At 48.2% G+C, this 17237-nt stretch overlaps 1 protein-coding gene across 5 annotated transcripts in view; it reads left to right on the top strand.

Moving 5' to 3' along the window:
* Window positions 1–17237, top strand: part of LOC100216902 (palmitoyl-protein thioesterase 1) — a 42391-nt gene that overhangs the window by 14262 nt on the left and 10892 nt on the right. For all 5 annotated transcript variants that reach the window (XM_020546319.2, XM_020546321.2, XM_020546320.2 and 2 more), the window contains one exon: window positions 4206–4268. In XM_020546319.2, the coding sequence (XP_020401908.1) occupies window positions 4206–4268 (63 nt within the window). The remainder of the gene's footprint in view (window positions 1–4205; window positions 4269–17237) is intronic.

The following is a 17237-nucleotide window of genomic DNA, read 5'->3' as shown; positions in this document are numbered from 1 at the left end:
AAGGCATTCTTGACGTCGAGCTGATGGATCGCCCAGTCCCGAGAGAGGGCGAGGACGGCGCGAATGGTGGCGAACTTGATGACGGGGTTGAAGGTCTCGTCGTAGTCTACTTCGGGGCGCTAGGTGAAGTCTCGAAGGACCCAACAGCCCTTGTAGCGGTCGAGGGAGCCATACGAAGTCAGCTTGTGGCAAAAGAGCCACTTGCTTGTGAACACATTGGTCCTGGAGGACACGACACCAGGTCCTAGGTGTGGTTGGCCAGCATGGCCGCGTACTCCTCCATAGCCCGACGCCAGTGTGGGTCAGCGAGGGCGGTGTGTACAGAGGAGGGGACCGAGGAGGCGTTCGGTGGAGTAGCGGTCGTATCAGCGGCCAGAATCAGTCGGTCGACGGGCCGAAGGACACCGGCGGGCGGCGGCGCGACAAGTCACCATCGGGTGGACGTGCCCAGGGTCGCGGTGAATGGCGACCGGGTGGTACACCGACGACTGAGAGTGGGTCGCCGGGACGGCGGGGGGCCGCGGGCGTGGCCGGCTTGTGGCTGTGGTAAATGACGGCAGGGTCAGCGAATCGGGCCGCGCTCGTCGAGGGGCCCGGGTTCGTGGGCGCCGAGGGAGGGGCGCTCCCGCGGCGGTGGTAGACGAGGGCGTGGTCGGCGAAGCAAGTCACACTCGTCGACGGGGCCACACGTGGCGCGGGCAACGGTGCGAGGCGAGGCACCTGGGGTGGATGGGTGATCGGGTCGGACTTAAGGAGGGAGTCGAGATCGGTGGATGGGGAGGAGCCAGCAAGGGGAAACACATCTTCGTCGAAGACGACATGACAAGAGATGATGATGCGGTGGGAGACGAGGTCAAGAAAGTGATACCCCTTGTGGTCAGGGGAGTAGCCAAGGAAGCGGCAACGGGTGGAGCGAGGAGACAACTTATGAGGAGCAGTAACGGAAGTGTTGGGATAGCAGGCACAACCGAACATGCGAAGGTGGTCGTAGGAGGGGGTTGTGCCGTACAGAGCGAAGTGGGGGGTAGGGTGGCTCACCGCCTTCGATGGGAGGCAGTTGAGGAGGTGGGTGGCGGTGTGCATGGCCTCTGCCCAGTAGCTGGCAGGGAGACGTCTGGAAGAGAAGGCAACAGATCATATTGGTGGTGGTGCGAATCATACGCTCGGCCTGACCGTTCTAGGCAGAGGTGTAGGGGCACGAGAGACGCAATTGAACGCCACTAGTGAGAAAGAACGATCGGGAGGCGTGGTTGTCGAACTCGCGGCCATTGTCGCACTGCAGGGCACAGACCGGGCGACGGAACTGGGTGGAGACCCAGGCGAAGAAGTGTGTGAGAGTGGTGAATGTGTCTGACTTCAACCGAAGAGGAAAAGTCCAGAGAAAATGGGAAAAACCATCCAAAATCACTAAATAGTATTTGTATCCAGAAAGACCGAGCACAAGGGAGGTCCTGAGATTACAATGAACCAGGTAAAAAGCCTGCTCAGCCCAAGAAGAAGTAGTAAATGGGAGACGAGTATGTCGGCCTAACTGACAAGCATGACAGAGGCCCTCAAAATGTCCCTACTACAAGAAGAATCTAGATTACTGGAAAGCTTGGTCATGACGTCAGGTCCTGGGTGGCCGAGACGACGATGCCAAGTGGTGGAGGTAGTGGTGGAGACCATGACGGGAGGTGGAGACGCGCCGGTGGAAGAAGGTCGGAGCGTGTAGAGGGGCCCAACGCTGTCACAACGGGCAAGAGGGGTCCTGGTGGCCAGATCCTTCACAGAAAAACCAGAGGGGTCAAACTCAATAGAACAAGAATTGTCGGTGGTGAACCGATGGACAGAAAGGAGATTGTTGGTGATGTGGGGGGCTACGAGAACGTCGTTGAAATAGAACGGTCCAGGGAGAACCGATGCACAGACTAAGGTGACAGGCAGAGTGGAACCGTTTCCAACGACGATCGAGGCGGGGCGGGAGGAATGAGGTGGGTGAGAGCGAGATAGCATGCCTGCGGTGGGGTGGTGTGGTAGGAGGCACCGGAGTCGATGACCTAGTCAGGAGAGGGTGGAGCCAACACCATGGTGCTATAGGCGGCGGCGAGAGAGGCTGGGTCCTAGCCTCCAGCGAACGGGGATCAGGGAGTCATGGTGGGGGTCCCCTGAGGTGGGGTCGGGGTCGTCGGGGGCACGCCGTAAGGAGGCATGCCGTAGGAAGGCGACGAAGGTGCGCCGTAGGGGGCGCAGTAAGGAGAGCTGGCGCTGGCGCCAGAGGACGTGAGGCGCTGGGGGGCCTTACCCGACCACATGGAGATGGTTCTGGTCCAGGGGTTGTAGAATGACGACCAGCCCTGGCCGCCACCTCGGTCGGTGGAACCTCCACGGGTGGAGCTGCCACCCCTGCGTTTGCCCTTGCGGGGGCAACAGCCGCCGTTGGCGGTGGAAGCCGGACGAGGGGCCGCGACAGGAGGCCGAGCGGGGGCCCCGGTCGACGAAGTGCGGGGGGCCTGTCCCCCGGAAGACGCTTGAGCACCAGTGCTCTCGCTGTAGAGTGTCGGGGCCGGAGCGGGAGCCTCAATCGTCATGGTGAGCTCCTCGAGGAGAAGCTCATTCTGCACGACATAGAAGGTGGGAAAGGGCACAATCCTCTTGATCAGAGCCTTCAGTTGGCCGTAGCGGGGGATGAGGCCATGTAGGAGGTTCAACACCAAGGTACGGTCCGCCATCGGCTCGCCGAGATCGCGGAGGGAGTCCGCCAGGCCCTTCATCTTGCGGCAGTACTCCCAACGGAGATGTCCCCCTGAGATAACTGGTGGAACTAGGCGTCGAGGTGAAGGGCCTGAGCGTCAAGGTTCCCGAGGAACTGTTCCTCGAGGGCGAGCCACGCCTGACGGCCCGTGTCCGCCTGGTCGCGGATGATGTCTTTGAGCTCGACGGTGATGGTGCCTTGGAGCCACGAGAGGACCACATTGTCCATCAGGTACCAGGACGGAGACGGTGGGGCGACGATGTCGTCGAGGGCGTGGTCGGCGAGAGCATAGCGCCGAAGAGTGAGGAGGACCTGCCCTTGCCAACGATGGTAGTGGGAGGATGTCGGGTCCAACACGATGGACAGGAGGGACCGGATGTTGTGGAGTCCGGCAGCCTAGGCGTGGAGGGCGGCGATGTGGTCGACATCGAGTCTAGAGGCGCGGGGGGCCTTCAGGGTGGGCGGAGGTGCCTCAAGAGCCGCCAGGGGAGGCCCGAGGATGAGGCGTTGCGCGGTGGCCATCTGGGCGGTCAGGGCGGCGCACATGGCACACTCGTGCTCCAGGGTTAGGGACCCGACGCGCTGGCGTTCCAGGAGGCGGCGACGGCGACGGCTGCCTGGATGGTGGCGATGGCCGCGACGAGCGTGGAAGATGCAGGCGAAGAAGCCGACGGTGACGCGACAGCATCTGTCCACACGGGATTTTGGGTTGAAAAACCCGGTGGGGAACGTGGAGAGCGCCGCTGAGTAGCCGGGAGAATGGTGGGTAGAGGTCTGAGGCCGGAGATGAACGGGGCCTCATGGCCGACGTGCGCGCTGGTGTGGGGGTTGGGGACGAAGCCTCCGGTGCTCCAAGCGGACGACGCGGCGGGGAGGACGCTAGGGAGCACGGTGCTGGTGGGGAGGAAACCGGCGATGCTAGGTTCCGCGCCGGTTGGGGGGAGGGGCCTCGCGCCCACAGCGGACGCGCCCATGGCGCCTGGGGGCACGACGCGGGTGGGGATGAGGCCGACGACGCTGGGGGGCGCGCCAGCAGGGGGAAGGAGGCCCGCGCCCATGGTGGAGGTGGTGGGTGGCGCTGCTACGGTGGTCCTCCATGGGACGGCAGCGGGCGCGCGCGCAGGGAGGGAGGTGGGGGGGCAGCGTCAGCGGCGGTCGGGCCTGGGAGGAGGGGGGAGAGGCGGCGGCGGCTGGGGGAGGTGGTGGGAGAGAAACAAAACTAATCCTAGCTCTGATACCATGTGGGAAACCCTAACCCTGGAATAGGGTGGGGTGTTGTATTATTAGACTTGGGAAGTTGGGCCAGGCCCATTACAGAGGGGGCGAGAGGGTAATTACATAGGGAAAGCCCCAAACCCTAACGGGTATTGTAACAGTTTCACTAGAATACATATGGTACCTATTACTGCTGTTCTTATTATTCCAACTGATGATTAATCCCTTCGTGGTCTGTATACTTGTTTTGGGATAGGTCAAGAATTTCATATCAATTGGGGGTCCTCATGCTGGTACAGCTTCAGTGCCACTTTGTGGTGTAAGCTTATTCCATTCTTCCCAATTTATCGTTCTTTTTAGATCATTGGTCGCAATCTGAGTTTGCAATACCATCAGATATAAATGAGAGTACGTGTTATGATAAAGTTATTAACCAATGTATGCTTATAATTTATTAACCAATTTATTAATAAAACAATGAGTACATAATACTTGCTAGATTGCTGTTAGGAGGCACCTTATGATGCAACACTTAAATGCACTCACTCTGGTCCAGGATTCATATTTTAGCTCTACATACCTAGACTAAGGAATTCATGCATTAGTTCATCACGTATTTTACTCCTAGTGACTGCATACCTGTTTATCAAATGCTGTAGTAATTGGCATTATTCCGGGTGCATTTCATGTGAAAACTTCTTGATGCCTTATCTAAATGACAACCTACATAAACAAGTGGGAGATATAACTGAATAAGACGTGGAGCTACATAAGAAATCAACTAGCAGAAATGAAATTGAGAAATAGCAGAATAAGGTAACCTACATCAAGAAATAATTGTCATCTTATTCAGTTAAAACGATGATCCAGTCCTGGTAGGAGCTATAACTGAATAAGATGAATTCACAAGCATGGAATCAAGAAATCCTACTTCGGTCTTGCAACATCCAGTCCATATAACCACACAAATTAGTGCCTTGGCTAAATAAATGGAAGTGAGAGTCTAGGATCAATAAATGCTAAGAAGTAGAGTATGCGTACAATGAAATTACGCATTAAAAATTCCCAATCATTGGAGTTAGCACTTGTGATAAGATCCTAGATCCTATCGTGGTTGCAAAGTGCGTAGTAATGTGAGATTGGGGATCAGGGTCAGAATTTCTGGCTTTGGGAAGGCGCTGTGGTGGCGTGGGTGCAGAGCGCTGATGACGTAGCGAGCGAGGGAGAGAGAGAACACGTAGGAAAAGCCCTTGAGACCAGGCAAGATGTTTGCTTGCTTGCCTTCAAACGGTTACATTGTCCTTATATCTGTAGTCCCTAGAGGACTTGGTTCCCAAGGGTGTGTTTGGTTGTAATGATGAGACGAGACGGGATGGGACGATCTCTTAGATAAGGTTGTTTGGTTTAGGGTCAGGGGTTTGGACAGGACCACCCCGGTGTCGTCCCCAGTTGTCCGTCAGAATTCGGCGGACGAGAGGAGACGCTAGGGGACGTGGCTGTCATAGATGTCCCGCAACCAAACACACCCCAAGTAAACTAGAGGAGGAATTCTTATAGATTTGGACTTTTCTTTCTTAACAAAATAATCCTATTTCCTAAACCAACTCAATCTTAGCTTCTCAGTTATCTCTATTTTATCTCCTTCCCAAACCTGACTCATGTGCTACAGTACCACGCTACAGTATCCGCGAGTACACTAATTTGGCCCAGGGCATCTGTCAGTCAACCCTTAGACCCCTTGGGGCTTGGGGCACCTTACGGTTTTAGCCCCTTAGGTTCCCTTCTCGCAATGGGACACCTCGTGCCTTGGCCCCTAGGGCACATCGCACATCGGCGCCTAGGGCACCACTCGTGTTGAACCTCGAAGCTTTTTGGTTGAACTGGTTAGTGCGTTCACTCTAACATGTTAGCGGAGCCAGATGTCTTGAGCTCAAATCCTGACAGAGTCTTCGTTTGTGCCTCCTCTTCATTTCCAAGTTTGCGCCTATCTCTTTGGTTGCACGTGAGTGAGGATGTTGAAGTGTACAAGTGGATTGCCTACCTTTTCCTAATAGCTTAAGCTTTTGGGTTGAACTGATTAGTGCGTCCCAGAGCCAAAGGTCTCGAATTTGAATCCTGGCAGAGGCTTCATTTGTGCATTTGCCCCTTTATTTCCACATTTGCGTCTCTCTCTGGCTGCACGTGAGTGGGGGTGTTGAAGTGTATAAGTGAATTGTCTACCTTTTCCCAACAACTTAAACTTTTGGGTGTGGCTACACGTGAGTGGGTGTGTTGAAGTGTATAATTGGATTGCCTACCTTCTCCTAACAGCTTAGCTTTTGAGTTGAACTAGTTAGTGCGTTCCATCTCTCGCTTTATGCTTCTATCCTTATTGGGTAATGAATTTGATGAATCCTTGGTTCTGTCTGCGGCTGGTACTTGTGGTGATATCCTGTTGGCTTGGAAGAGCTCTGTGTGCAGGGTTTTTCAGACAAGGATTGACAATTTTTCAGTTTCAGCGCAATTTCAGCAAGAAGGGAGATCAGCGTGGTGGCTCACTGGGGTTTACGGCCCCCAATCAGATGATCTCAAAATACAATTTCTACATGAGCTTCAGGTGATCCGTTCTGCTTGCATTGGCCCTTGGATGATTGGCGGTGATTTCAACCTTATATATCAAGCAGGTGATAAGAATAATGATAATCTGAACAGGGCAATGATGGGAAGGTTTAGGCGGCTGCTTAATGATCTGCAATTAAAGGAGTTACCTCTGTTGGGTAGAAAATATACTTGGTCAAATGATCGGGTTAACCCTACTCTAGTTCGCCTGGATCGGGTCTTCTGTACAGCAGACTGGGATGACGATTTCCCTAATTGTGTTCTTCAAAGCTCTGCCTCTTTAATTTCAGATCACTGCCCTCTTTTATTGGGTCTGAATGAGCTCACCCAAGGAAAGAGGAGATTCCATTTTGAGAGTTTTTGGACCAGATTGGAGGGTTTCTTGGAGGTTGTTGAGTTGTCCCAACCTGTGGGTGCAGTTTGTCCCCTTCAGATTTTCGCTGCCAAGCTGCAGAGATTATCTAAACAATTGCAGGCCTGGAGTCATAAAAAAGTGGGCAATATTAAACAGCAACTCCTTATGGCCAAAGAATTTCTTCACAGGCTCGAAATTGAGAGGGATTCTAGAAGTTTGTCCCCCGCTGAAGAATGGCTTCGTCGTAAATTAAAACATCATATTTTGGCATTGGCATCCTTGGAGAGAACTGTAGCCCGTCTGAGGAGTGGTTTACTGTGGCTGAAAGAGGGTGACGCCAATACCTCATATTTTCATCAACATGCCAGGTATAAGAAGAGAAAAAACTTCATTGGGAAGTTGAAGGTCGGGGACAGATTATTGTTCGAGCAGGAAGATAAAAAAGAGGCAGTGTGGGATTTCTATAATCATCTTCTTGGGACAGTTCATTGCAGGGACTCTACCCTAAATCTAGATGCCTTCCATAGGCCGGCCTTGAATTTACTTGATCTAGATCAGAATTTCAGTGAGGAGGAGGTCTGGAATACTATCAAGGCCCTGCCATCTGACAAAGCCCCTGGGCCTGATGGCTATACTGGGAGATTCTATAAAAAGGCCTGGCCAGTTATTAAGGGTGATCTTATGACAGCTATTAACAGATTGCTTCATGGGGATATTTCTAAATTGCATCTCCTTAATTCAGCTTATGTGACCTTATTACCTAAAAAGAAGGAGGCTTTGGAAGTTAAAGATTTTAGGCCAATAAGTCTGATTCACAGTTTTGCAAAAATTATAACTAAGCTGTTGGCCACCAGACTTGCACCAAGGCTTCCTGTGCTGGTGTCAAAAAATCGAAGTGCGTCTGTGAAAGGTAGAAGCATCCATGAGAATTTTATTTCAGTTCAGCAAACTGCAAGGGCTATTCATAGGCAAAAGGTGCCCCGTATCCTGCTGAAATTGGATATTGGAAAAGCTTTTGATTCGGTTTCTTGGTCCTTCTTGTTTGAACTTTTCAGGCATTTGGGTTTTGGTCCTGTTTGGTGCAGCATCATTTCCAAATTGTTGTACTCTTCTTCAACAAGAGTACTTGTGAATGGGGAACCTGGGGAGACTATCAAGCATCATAAAGGGCTTAGACAGGGGGACCCCTTGTCCCCTATGCTTTTCATCCTAGTAATGGACACCTTGGATTCACTTATTTTAAAGGCACAAGAAAGGGGTCTGTTGCTGCCTGTATTAAGACATGGAAATGGTCAACGGATTTCCCTATATGCTGATGATGTTGTACTTTTCTTACAGCCTTGCAGAAGAGAGATCACACTAATCAAGGAGATTCTAAGGATTTTTGGGGAGGCCTCAGGCCTTAAAACCAATGTCAGTAAATGCAGCATGACTCCTATCCAATGTAATGATCTATGTGTTGATGAGGCACAATCCTTATTCCCTTGCAACATTGTTGGATTTCCTTGCAAATATTTGGGGCTTCCTCTTTCTGTTAAGAAAATGACTAGAAGTGCGTTTTTGGAAGTTATTGATAAAGTTGCTAACAAGCTGCCAGGCTGGAAGGCCCCTTTAATGAACCATGCAGGAAGATTAACACTTGTCAGATCTGCCCTCACTTCCATCCCTATTTATCACCTTATTGCGATTCCCTGCCCTAAATGGGTGGTCAAGGCTATCGACAAAATCAGAAGGGGTTTTTTGTGGAAGGGCAGAAAAGATGTAAGAGGTGGCCATTGTCTTGTGGGGTGGAATAAGGTCTGTAAACCCCTAAGTCTGGGGGGTTTGGGAATTCATAATCTTGAAATTCTTGGTTGGGCTTTGAATCTGAGGTGGCTGTGGCTCAAGAAAACTCAACTAGACAGGCCTTGGGCTGAGTTTGATATACAAGTCCATCCTAATGTTACTGCCATGTTCTCAGCCTCTGTTTGCTCCTTAGTGGGGGATGATGCTGGTACACTGTTTTGGACTGACCGCTGGTTGCATGGCCAATGTATCTCAGAAATCGCCCCTTCCCTGTTAAATAGAGTTCCAATTCGATTGAGAAAAAGGAAAACAGTTCAGCAAGCTCTCAGGGACGACAGTTGGGTTGGTGACATCTCTGGCAGCTTACCGGCAGAAGTGATTGTTGATTTCTTAATAATTTGGGATTTAACTCAGGATATTCATTTGCAACCTGGAGTACCTGATGCTTTCCGTTGGCTTCCAGGTGCTTCAGGGGAGTACTCTGCTAAAACAGCCTACCAACGTTTCTTGGCTGGTTCTATGGAATTTGAGCCAGGTAAAAGGATATGGAAGAGTTGGGCGCCCCCTAAGTGCAAATTCTTCATTTGGCTTGCTTCCCTTAATAGATGCTGGACAGCGGACCGTCTAGCTCGTAGAGGTCTTGACCACCCGGTGAAATGCGTTCTATGCGATCAGCAGCAGGAGACAATTCAGCACATCTTGATCTCTTGTGTCTTCTCCAGGAATTTATGGTGGCAGATCTTATGCAAAGTGGGGCTGCAGCCTGTGGCACCAGGGCTGGAGACGTCAATTTTCCAGGATTGGTGGAGTATGGCTGAAGGTCTTGTGCCATCTTTGCACATGAAAGGGTTCAACACATTGGTTATTCTCGTGGCTTGGTGGATCTAGAAGCACAGAAATGCTTGTGTTTTTGATGGTGTCTCCCCAAACACGAATACAGTTCTGCAACAGATCCAGGAGGATGCCATGCTTTGGGAGATGGCAGGTGCTAAGGCTCTGAGAAGGCTGTGGCCTTAAATTTGGGGCTTGGTTCTCTTCCCCCCCTTTTTTCTTTCTTTTTCTTCCTTTTTCTCCTCTATTTTCTGATTTTTCTCTCTTTTTACCCCCTTTTTTGTATAGCTGTTGTTCTTGGTCTTCTTTAGACCTTCTCTCTACTTAATATATTGATGCGCAGTTCTCCTGCGCGTTCGAGAAAAAAAACTATAACAATCGCCCCCCGGGCAACCTCGGGCATCGACCCCCAGGGCACCCCGCACATTGCACCCTGGGGCACACCACACATCGACCCCGAGGGCATCTCGAGCATCAGCCCTCGGGTGAGGTCTAATTTGGGCCCAACACCTGCGTGACGACGCACATTGGAGATAGCGGTCATAACATTTATCCCTGCCTCTTCAAACAACTTGTCCTTGAGCCGAACATTCGATAAGTGTCATTGAAGTCGTGCAACGACTCCCAAGTAGTGTCATCGGTGGTCAGGCTCTGCCACTGTACGAGCACACGACAAGTACCACAATGTAACTAGGCGCGCAACACATGCTTTGGAGCAGGCAACAACCGACCATCTTAAACTAGTGACATTTGTGGTAGAATAGTCAAAGGGTCTCATGACTTGAGTGGCCCCACGTGGAACATATCATGAATACGAGCACCTTCTAGAAGTTGAAGGCGGTAGGCCATCTATCCAACATGCTCTAACACCTGAAGGGAGCCGGTATAGCGAGGCCGAAGCTTGCCCTTGCCGAGGCTCCAGCGAGTGCATCAAACAATGTAGAAGGCGGAGCCACACCTAATTGCCCATCGTGAACTCAAGCTAGCGATGTTGGTCGTTGTAGTAACGTTTGGCGTACTGCTGAGCCTAGAGGACACACTAATGAACCTCCATGAGGAAGGCGTTGTAGTCACGCAGGAGGGAGTCCATCGCCTCCGTCTGAGCAGCCCCTGCCGTGTGTGGTGGTAACAGAGGCGACGGGGTCAGTCGTACACCACCGAGAAGGGAGTGGTGCAGAGCGCCATGTGAAACGAGGTATTGTAGAATATTTTTGACATGGAAACCAGTCAACCCAAGCACACAGTCGGTCCCAGTGGCGCATCAGAGGTACATGGCTATCACCTTGTTGACAACCTCCGACTGGCCATCTTTCTGGGGGGGGGTGGAATATCGTGCTTAGACGGAGCTTGACGTTGTTCATCTTGAAGAAGTTGCTCTACATGTGGCTGGTGAAGATCAACGCGGTCACTGAAGATGGAGCAGGGGAAGCCATGCAGACAAACAATGTCCTCGAAGAAGGCATGGGCGATCAACCGAGTACGAGCGACTAAGGGCAGTGAAGTGCATGCATTTGGAGAAGTGGTTCATGATGATGAGGATGATATACTTCTCGTGGATCTTGGGAAGGCCCTCAATGAAGTCCGTCAAGATGTCCACTCACACTTGGACGACACGTCGAGTGGATGGAGGGCACCAGTTGGCTACAAGGTTGGCGTCTTGTTATGTTGACACATGATGCATACGTAGACGAAGTTACTGATGTCGGGAAAACGGGCGGCAAAAGCGCCGTCTCCACGTCAACAGAGACAAGTTTTAATTTAGATACAATAGAGTAAATAATACAGGTATTGCAGGCTCATACTTCCATAATTCTTGTATTTGCATAAAAATTATGTTAATTACATCTCCGTAGAGAAAACCCCTGATTAAGAGTTCCAACATGAATACATAAAAGAAAAATAAAATTACATCATATGGCTAGCCTATTACAAACTACAAAAGAAACAAAAAAAGTCTTCGCCTCATGTAGTCGTGGATGGTGCATGCGTATATCAGATACGACATGATCTCATTGTTGACGAGCTGACAAATATCTCTTTATTGCTGGCTTGGTCAATTCTCTGTCGAACTATAATATATATGTATTTTAATTCATGCATACTTTTATGAATATCTTGTTATTTGTTCAAGCTATGACATGGCGTTGAGCCTTGATAACTTAGCATACAATCTTTATCTAGTTATTTGAGCGGTAGGCATCTGAATCATATAATATGACTCATATGCATGTTAGACCAAGAAGATTTATTTGGTCAACGTTTATTTCTTTAATGGAAGACACGTTATGTTATATATTTATATGGTTTACCTTGAGGATTAAATTTAATAATCTTATCGGATTATATAAGATCACGAATGAAGATGTTTTGAGACGCATGTTTATGAATGCACTTGACATGTGGTGGTGTGAGATTTATTTAAGCCAAGCCAAATCATTTTTTTACTTTTATTTAGGCTTAGCAAGATATGATGTGGCGTCCATGGTGTATGTAGTTAGTTATAATAGCCAGATATATGGCCATGATATAGTATTTGACCATGGCTTACATATATAACCTATTTAGTTTAATTTAAATACTTAATAGAGTTGCTGTTTTTATTAATTGGGCGGAACGATAATTGATGAACCAAGCGTGCATTTTTTATTTGCTAGGCTTGTTCCAATATTTATAACACATTTAGTTATTTTAACCATGGCGCGCATAGCAGGTCGACTAGCGTTGGCAGCCATGGCTTGAGATTTAGCATAAATATACCAATTTATTTAGGTATAGATGAACGGCATATGAGCAACATTAATTTATTTATTTATTTTGGCTGGAACATCAACCATTAAATTGATCATTTGATTCTATCTCTTGGATAATTTACGAGATATAAAAGCACCATACATATAAAATGGTACCCTTTTGTTTATCATATAGTCTAGATTAGGACGTGATGCAAAACATTTTGCAAGTGTAATCATATTTGCCATTATCTCTTTAGACGAATATTTTGCATACTCGATTTTGATTTACTTATTAAGCACGATTAGCTTATACCAACACACTAGCTTAGCCTAATTTTATTTATTAATGAACGTACCCCAGTATCTCATAAGGGTGAAATGCGTGATTATATTCAACGATACACACACCAGTATAATTTTGACGTGGTCTTAAACAATTTGGTATATACGCATGCATATACTGGAGTATGATTTTATTTGTTCAATTTGTTTATCAGGGTAGCGATGACCTAACAACGTTTCCGCAATTCATTTCACTTTGAGTATACCTGGTACGGCAATATGCAAATGTGCACGTACCTTAGCTATTTGACAACATGCCGAACTTCATATTAATTTTAGTAAAAATAATATTCGATGAGTACAAACTCTATCATGTAGAGAATTTATTTATTGTGATTGATCAGATATGGACGTTTTTTTATGGGTATGGGGAATCGTTTATTTTGTAGCCAAATTTTGCACACTTCATGGAAGACACATGTAGCCATGTATGCATTTTCTTTATTTTCCTTTATTTAATTAATAGCCCTTGCAGCAGACCTTTATAGCAGGCTACAATGACGTGTACAAGCGATCAACGCGATCTTCCTCAAGGGTATGCCCTTAAGGTTTCTTGAGCCAACTTGTCTCTAAGGTATGCCTTAGAGAGAGGTGCTTGACGGGGACAAGGATATGCCCTTGAGGTTTATTGAGTTAGCTTCTCTCTAAGGTATGCCTTAGAGAGAGGTGCTTGACGGGGAATTTCTTGCCGATGGAGCGCGTAAATATTTTTTTAACATTATTTAACATAGAATTTCGATTTCCACATACAACTTACCGCATATATTCATGATAATTTATACATGTGTGTGGAGTATAATTGTTTTTGGCATGATGTCGACTTTAGCACTTTGTTTCTGATTTCGTATCAACAACACGAGTCGAAGAACATAGTCCTTCCCCAATGACAAAGAAGACAGGAAACATGGAGGCTTTTCTTACCTTGCAGTAAACCTTTCCGATGGACCACAACGGCGTATATGTCCTTGCAGTGTGATCTCTCTCAAGGGTATGCCCTTGAGATTGTGTATAACCCGGCGACGCAATTTTCCTCAAGGGTATGCCCTTGAAGTTTCTGGAACCAATTTCTCTCTAAGGTATGCCTTAGAGAGGGGTGCTGGTGGAGAATTTTTGTTGTCGATGGAACCTATTGAAGCAGTAATTTCTCGATGAAGAACTTCAGCAGCCTGCTTGCACTCCTCCCGCGGTGGTGGCTTGGAAACACAGCAGCCTGGCGATGTTTGGTTTTAGCGAAGCAAAGCGGCAGCCTGACGGCACTATCAACTGGGGAGCCGAGAGCCTTTCCTACTCCCATACCCTGTATTTATAGAAGCGAGTACTAGCAGCAGTTGTGCAGCCGCGCGCCCTTCTTATTTGATTTTGGCATTAGCGCCAATGACGCTGGACGATGTGGGATTTGAATACGTGAGCACAGTGACTTTGAGAACGTGCAGACGTGCGTGGATTTGGTCTTGGCAACAGACTAGACGTGGCTTCGGCTCGACTTGATTTGATTTGAATATTCTAAGCGTGTACAAGCCTTTTCCTGACGTGGACACTTTTATTTATATTTTAATTGCATTGATTAATCTATGAGATAGAAAATAAATCATTCTCTAACTAGCACACATGCATGTACGTGTAGGTGAAGTTATAGTGCACGCATGAGAGCACTTGTTCTATTTTATTGCTTTCTTATTCACTTTTTTATTAGTTTAATATATTTAATTATTATCTATATTTCCTTTGTTATTATCATTTTAGATGGTGTTATCTTGTCGTACTTATCTACATACATTAATTAGATAAAATTAAGTTAAATTTTATATTTGCTTATTTATACGTATATCAATAATTAGTCATATCACATGTGCCATATTTTCTGTTATTTTTTTATCTAGCTAAATAAATCTAAAATTAGTATGCATATAAATTACATTATATGGTGATTGTTTAGTGACCATATATTTGTATAGATATATATTTAAAGCCATACATATCTCAATATACTAGCATGCTGAACTTTTAGAATACAAGGACATTATAAATAAATGGCCACCTTTAAATGTTCATATCTTTATTTGTAGAATATTTATTTATTTCTCTCATGCATCAAAATTTAGCGGTCACATTAATCAAAGTTATTCAGCTTGCATGGCATATATCTTGATGAAGCCAAAATCCATGTCAACAGTTACGGACAAGCACTCGCTCGCTTGGAATATAGACGTCCTTGAACTGCCGTTGAAGGGTCTTTTGGATTCCCTTCATGGCCAGCGGAATGGGCTAGTGTGACCACTTGGTGGCGCAAATCGTGTTGCACCAGCACAACGATTCACTTTCAATAGTGGGGGAAGATGTCGGTGGTGGACCAGGACACTCCTAGGGATGCTTCCATCAACTGCTATTGGATGCGGCTAGCTTCCATGTCTGCTCCCATGGTGGTACGAATTTTCTCGAGAGGTATAAAGAGGGGACTGAGAGGCAAGCAACTTGGCGGGTGCAAGTACCAAGTCAGTATTGGCGATCGTGACTGCTGATGTCTTTAAGTCTCAGAGCTGCTGATGAGGAAAGAAGAAGATGGCAAGTAGCTGGTGCAAAATGCCTCGCTCATTTGGCTGCACCCTTGGTAGAGCCTTATGAAGATTTGAGTAGTTTGTTTTTTGATCCCCTTATGGATCTATATTTGTATGCCTGTTTCTGGCCTCCGTAAGGAGGCTCTTCTGTAGACCTTTGTTTTTTTCTTTCTTCTGCTTAATATATAATGGGGTGCAGTTCTCCTGCGTGTTCGAAAAAAAAGACTGCTGAGTCAGAGTCACGATTGGACAGGGTGTCAGCCGTGGAGTTGAGGTGTCTTGGGCAGTACTCCACTGCAAATTTGAACCTGAATAACTTGTTGATCCACTAGTGCTGGGGCACAATGTATAACCATTAGTCGAGGAACTTCAAGTCGTAGTGGTCGTGGACAAGGAAGCGACGGCGACCCAAAGATAAGACTGCTAACTTCCTAGACTAACTTGATCAGTTCGCGCTCGTACATCGCTAGTTTGTGGTGGTGGGCGGCGGAAGGCCGACTCAAGAAGGCCAGGGGTCGCCTACCTAGTATAGAACGACGTCGAAGCGTACGCCCGATGCGTCGCAGTCAATGATGAACTGCTGGTCGAAGTCTGGCATTTGCAATACGTGATCAAAGGAGAGGGCACGCTTGAGTCGTGAAGGCGTTGGCAGCCTGCAGCATCCAAGCGAATGCACTTTTGCACAACAGGCGACCGAGTGGCATGACGATTGTGCCAAATTCTTTAATGAACTTCCGGTAGTCGCCAACCAACCCTAGGAAGCCATGCATGGTCTGGGGTGACCAAAGTTCTAGCCAAGATGTGATGACCTCCACCTTGTTGTCCATCACGACGCTGTCGATGGAGATGATGTGGCCGAGTTAGGTGACTGAGGGCATACCAAAGGTGCACTTGGACCACTTGAGGAAGAGGCCATGGGTGTATAAGGCGTCGAAGACAGTCAAGACACATGCTGCAAGTGCTCGGACCACGATAAGTTGTAGATCAAAACGTCATCGAAGAAGATGAGCACAAACCTACGGAGGAATGTAGATCAAAATGTCATCGAAGAAGACGAGCACAAACCTACGGAGGAAGGGCTAGAGGACGTAGCTAGCGTGTTGAAGAGGCTGAAAGGCATGACGAGAAACTCAAAGTGCCTATGGTGCTTGTTGAACGCCGTCTTTTGAACACCCTCTAGATGCATCCATACCCGGTGGTACCTGGACCGCAAATCCAGCTTGGTGAAGAACCTGGCGCCATGAAGCTCATCCAAAAGTTCGTCCACCACCGGAACGAGAACTTTTCCTTGGATGTCTTGTCATTCAACACCCGATAGTTGATGCAGAAGCGATATGACTCTTCCACCTTTTTGACGAGCAGCACCAGCACTGAGAACGAGGAGGTACTAGAGCAGATGATACCGTAGGTAGCGGTATAGATGGACAACTACTTGCACCGTGCATGGCAATAAGTGTATCCAGTGATAGTAGGAGCGCGTTAGGGGAAGTTCGTAGGGCTCGTCGAAAATTACCCCGAACTGCTGGAGGAGGTGGTCCAGCAGGGGCAATTGGTGGTCAACGGACAAGGCCCAGAGAGTCGGCTCCAGGTTGTTGTCGCGAGGGGAGCCCATGCCCTTTCAGAGGATGAGCCGATCACCCCATTGAAAGGACATGTAGAGAGCCTCAAAGTCCCACAAGACACGATCAAGGGTATGGAGGTAGTCGATGATTAAGACAAGGTCAATGCTGCCTAGATCGATGCCGAAATAACTGATAAAAAGTCCTCCATGTTGGTGCACATGGCCATGTTGCAAGCCACGTTGGTGCAGGCTATACGGTCGCCATTGGCCACCATAACCCTCGTGTTGGTATCACCTATGACCAGTTCGATGTGGCCCATAACCCTAGTGTTGATGAAGTTGTGGGTCGAGTCGCTGTCGAGGAGGGCGAGGAGCTTGTGGCCGTGGATGTAGAAAGGGAGGTGAATGGTCTCCTCCGTTCAAATGTCAATGATGGTGTGGACGGAGTCAGGCAACTCCATCGCAACTGCCACATCGTTGGCGACATTGTCAGCCAAGAAGTCGGTTGTCTCGAGGTAGAACAATCGTT

Source organism: Zea mays, chromosome 9, assembly GCF_902167145.1.
Source record: "Zea mays cultivar B73 chromosome 9, Zm-B73-REFERENCE-NAM-5.0, whole genome shotgun sequence".
Classification (NCBI taxonomy): domain Eukaryota; kingdom Viridiplantae; phylum Streptophyta; class Magnoliopsida; order Poales; family Poaceae; genus Zea; species Zea mays.
The sequence above is the reverse complement of the archived record's forward strand: the minus strand, read 5'-3'. Positions and strand labels throughout refer to the sequence as shown.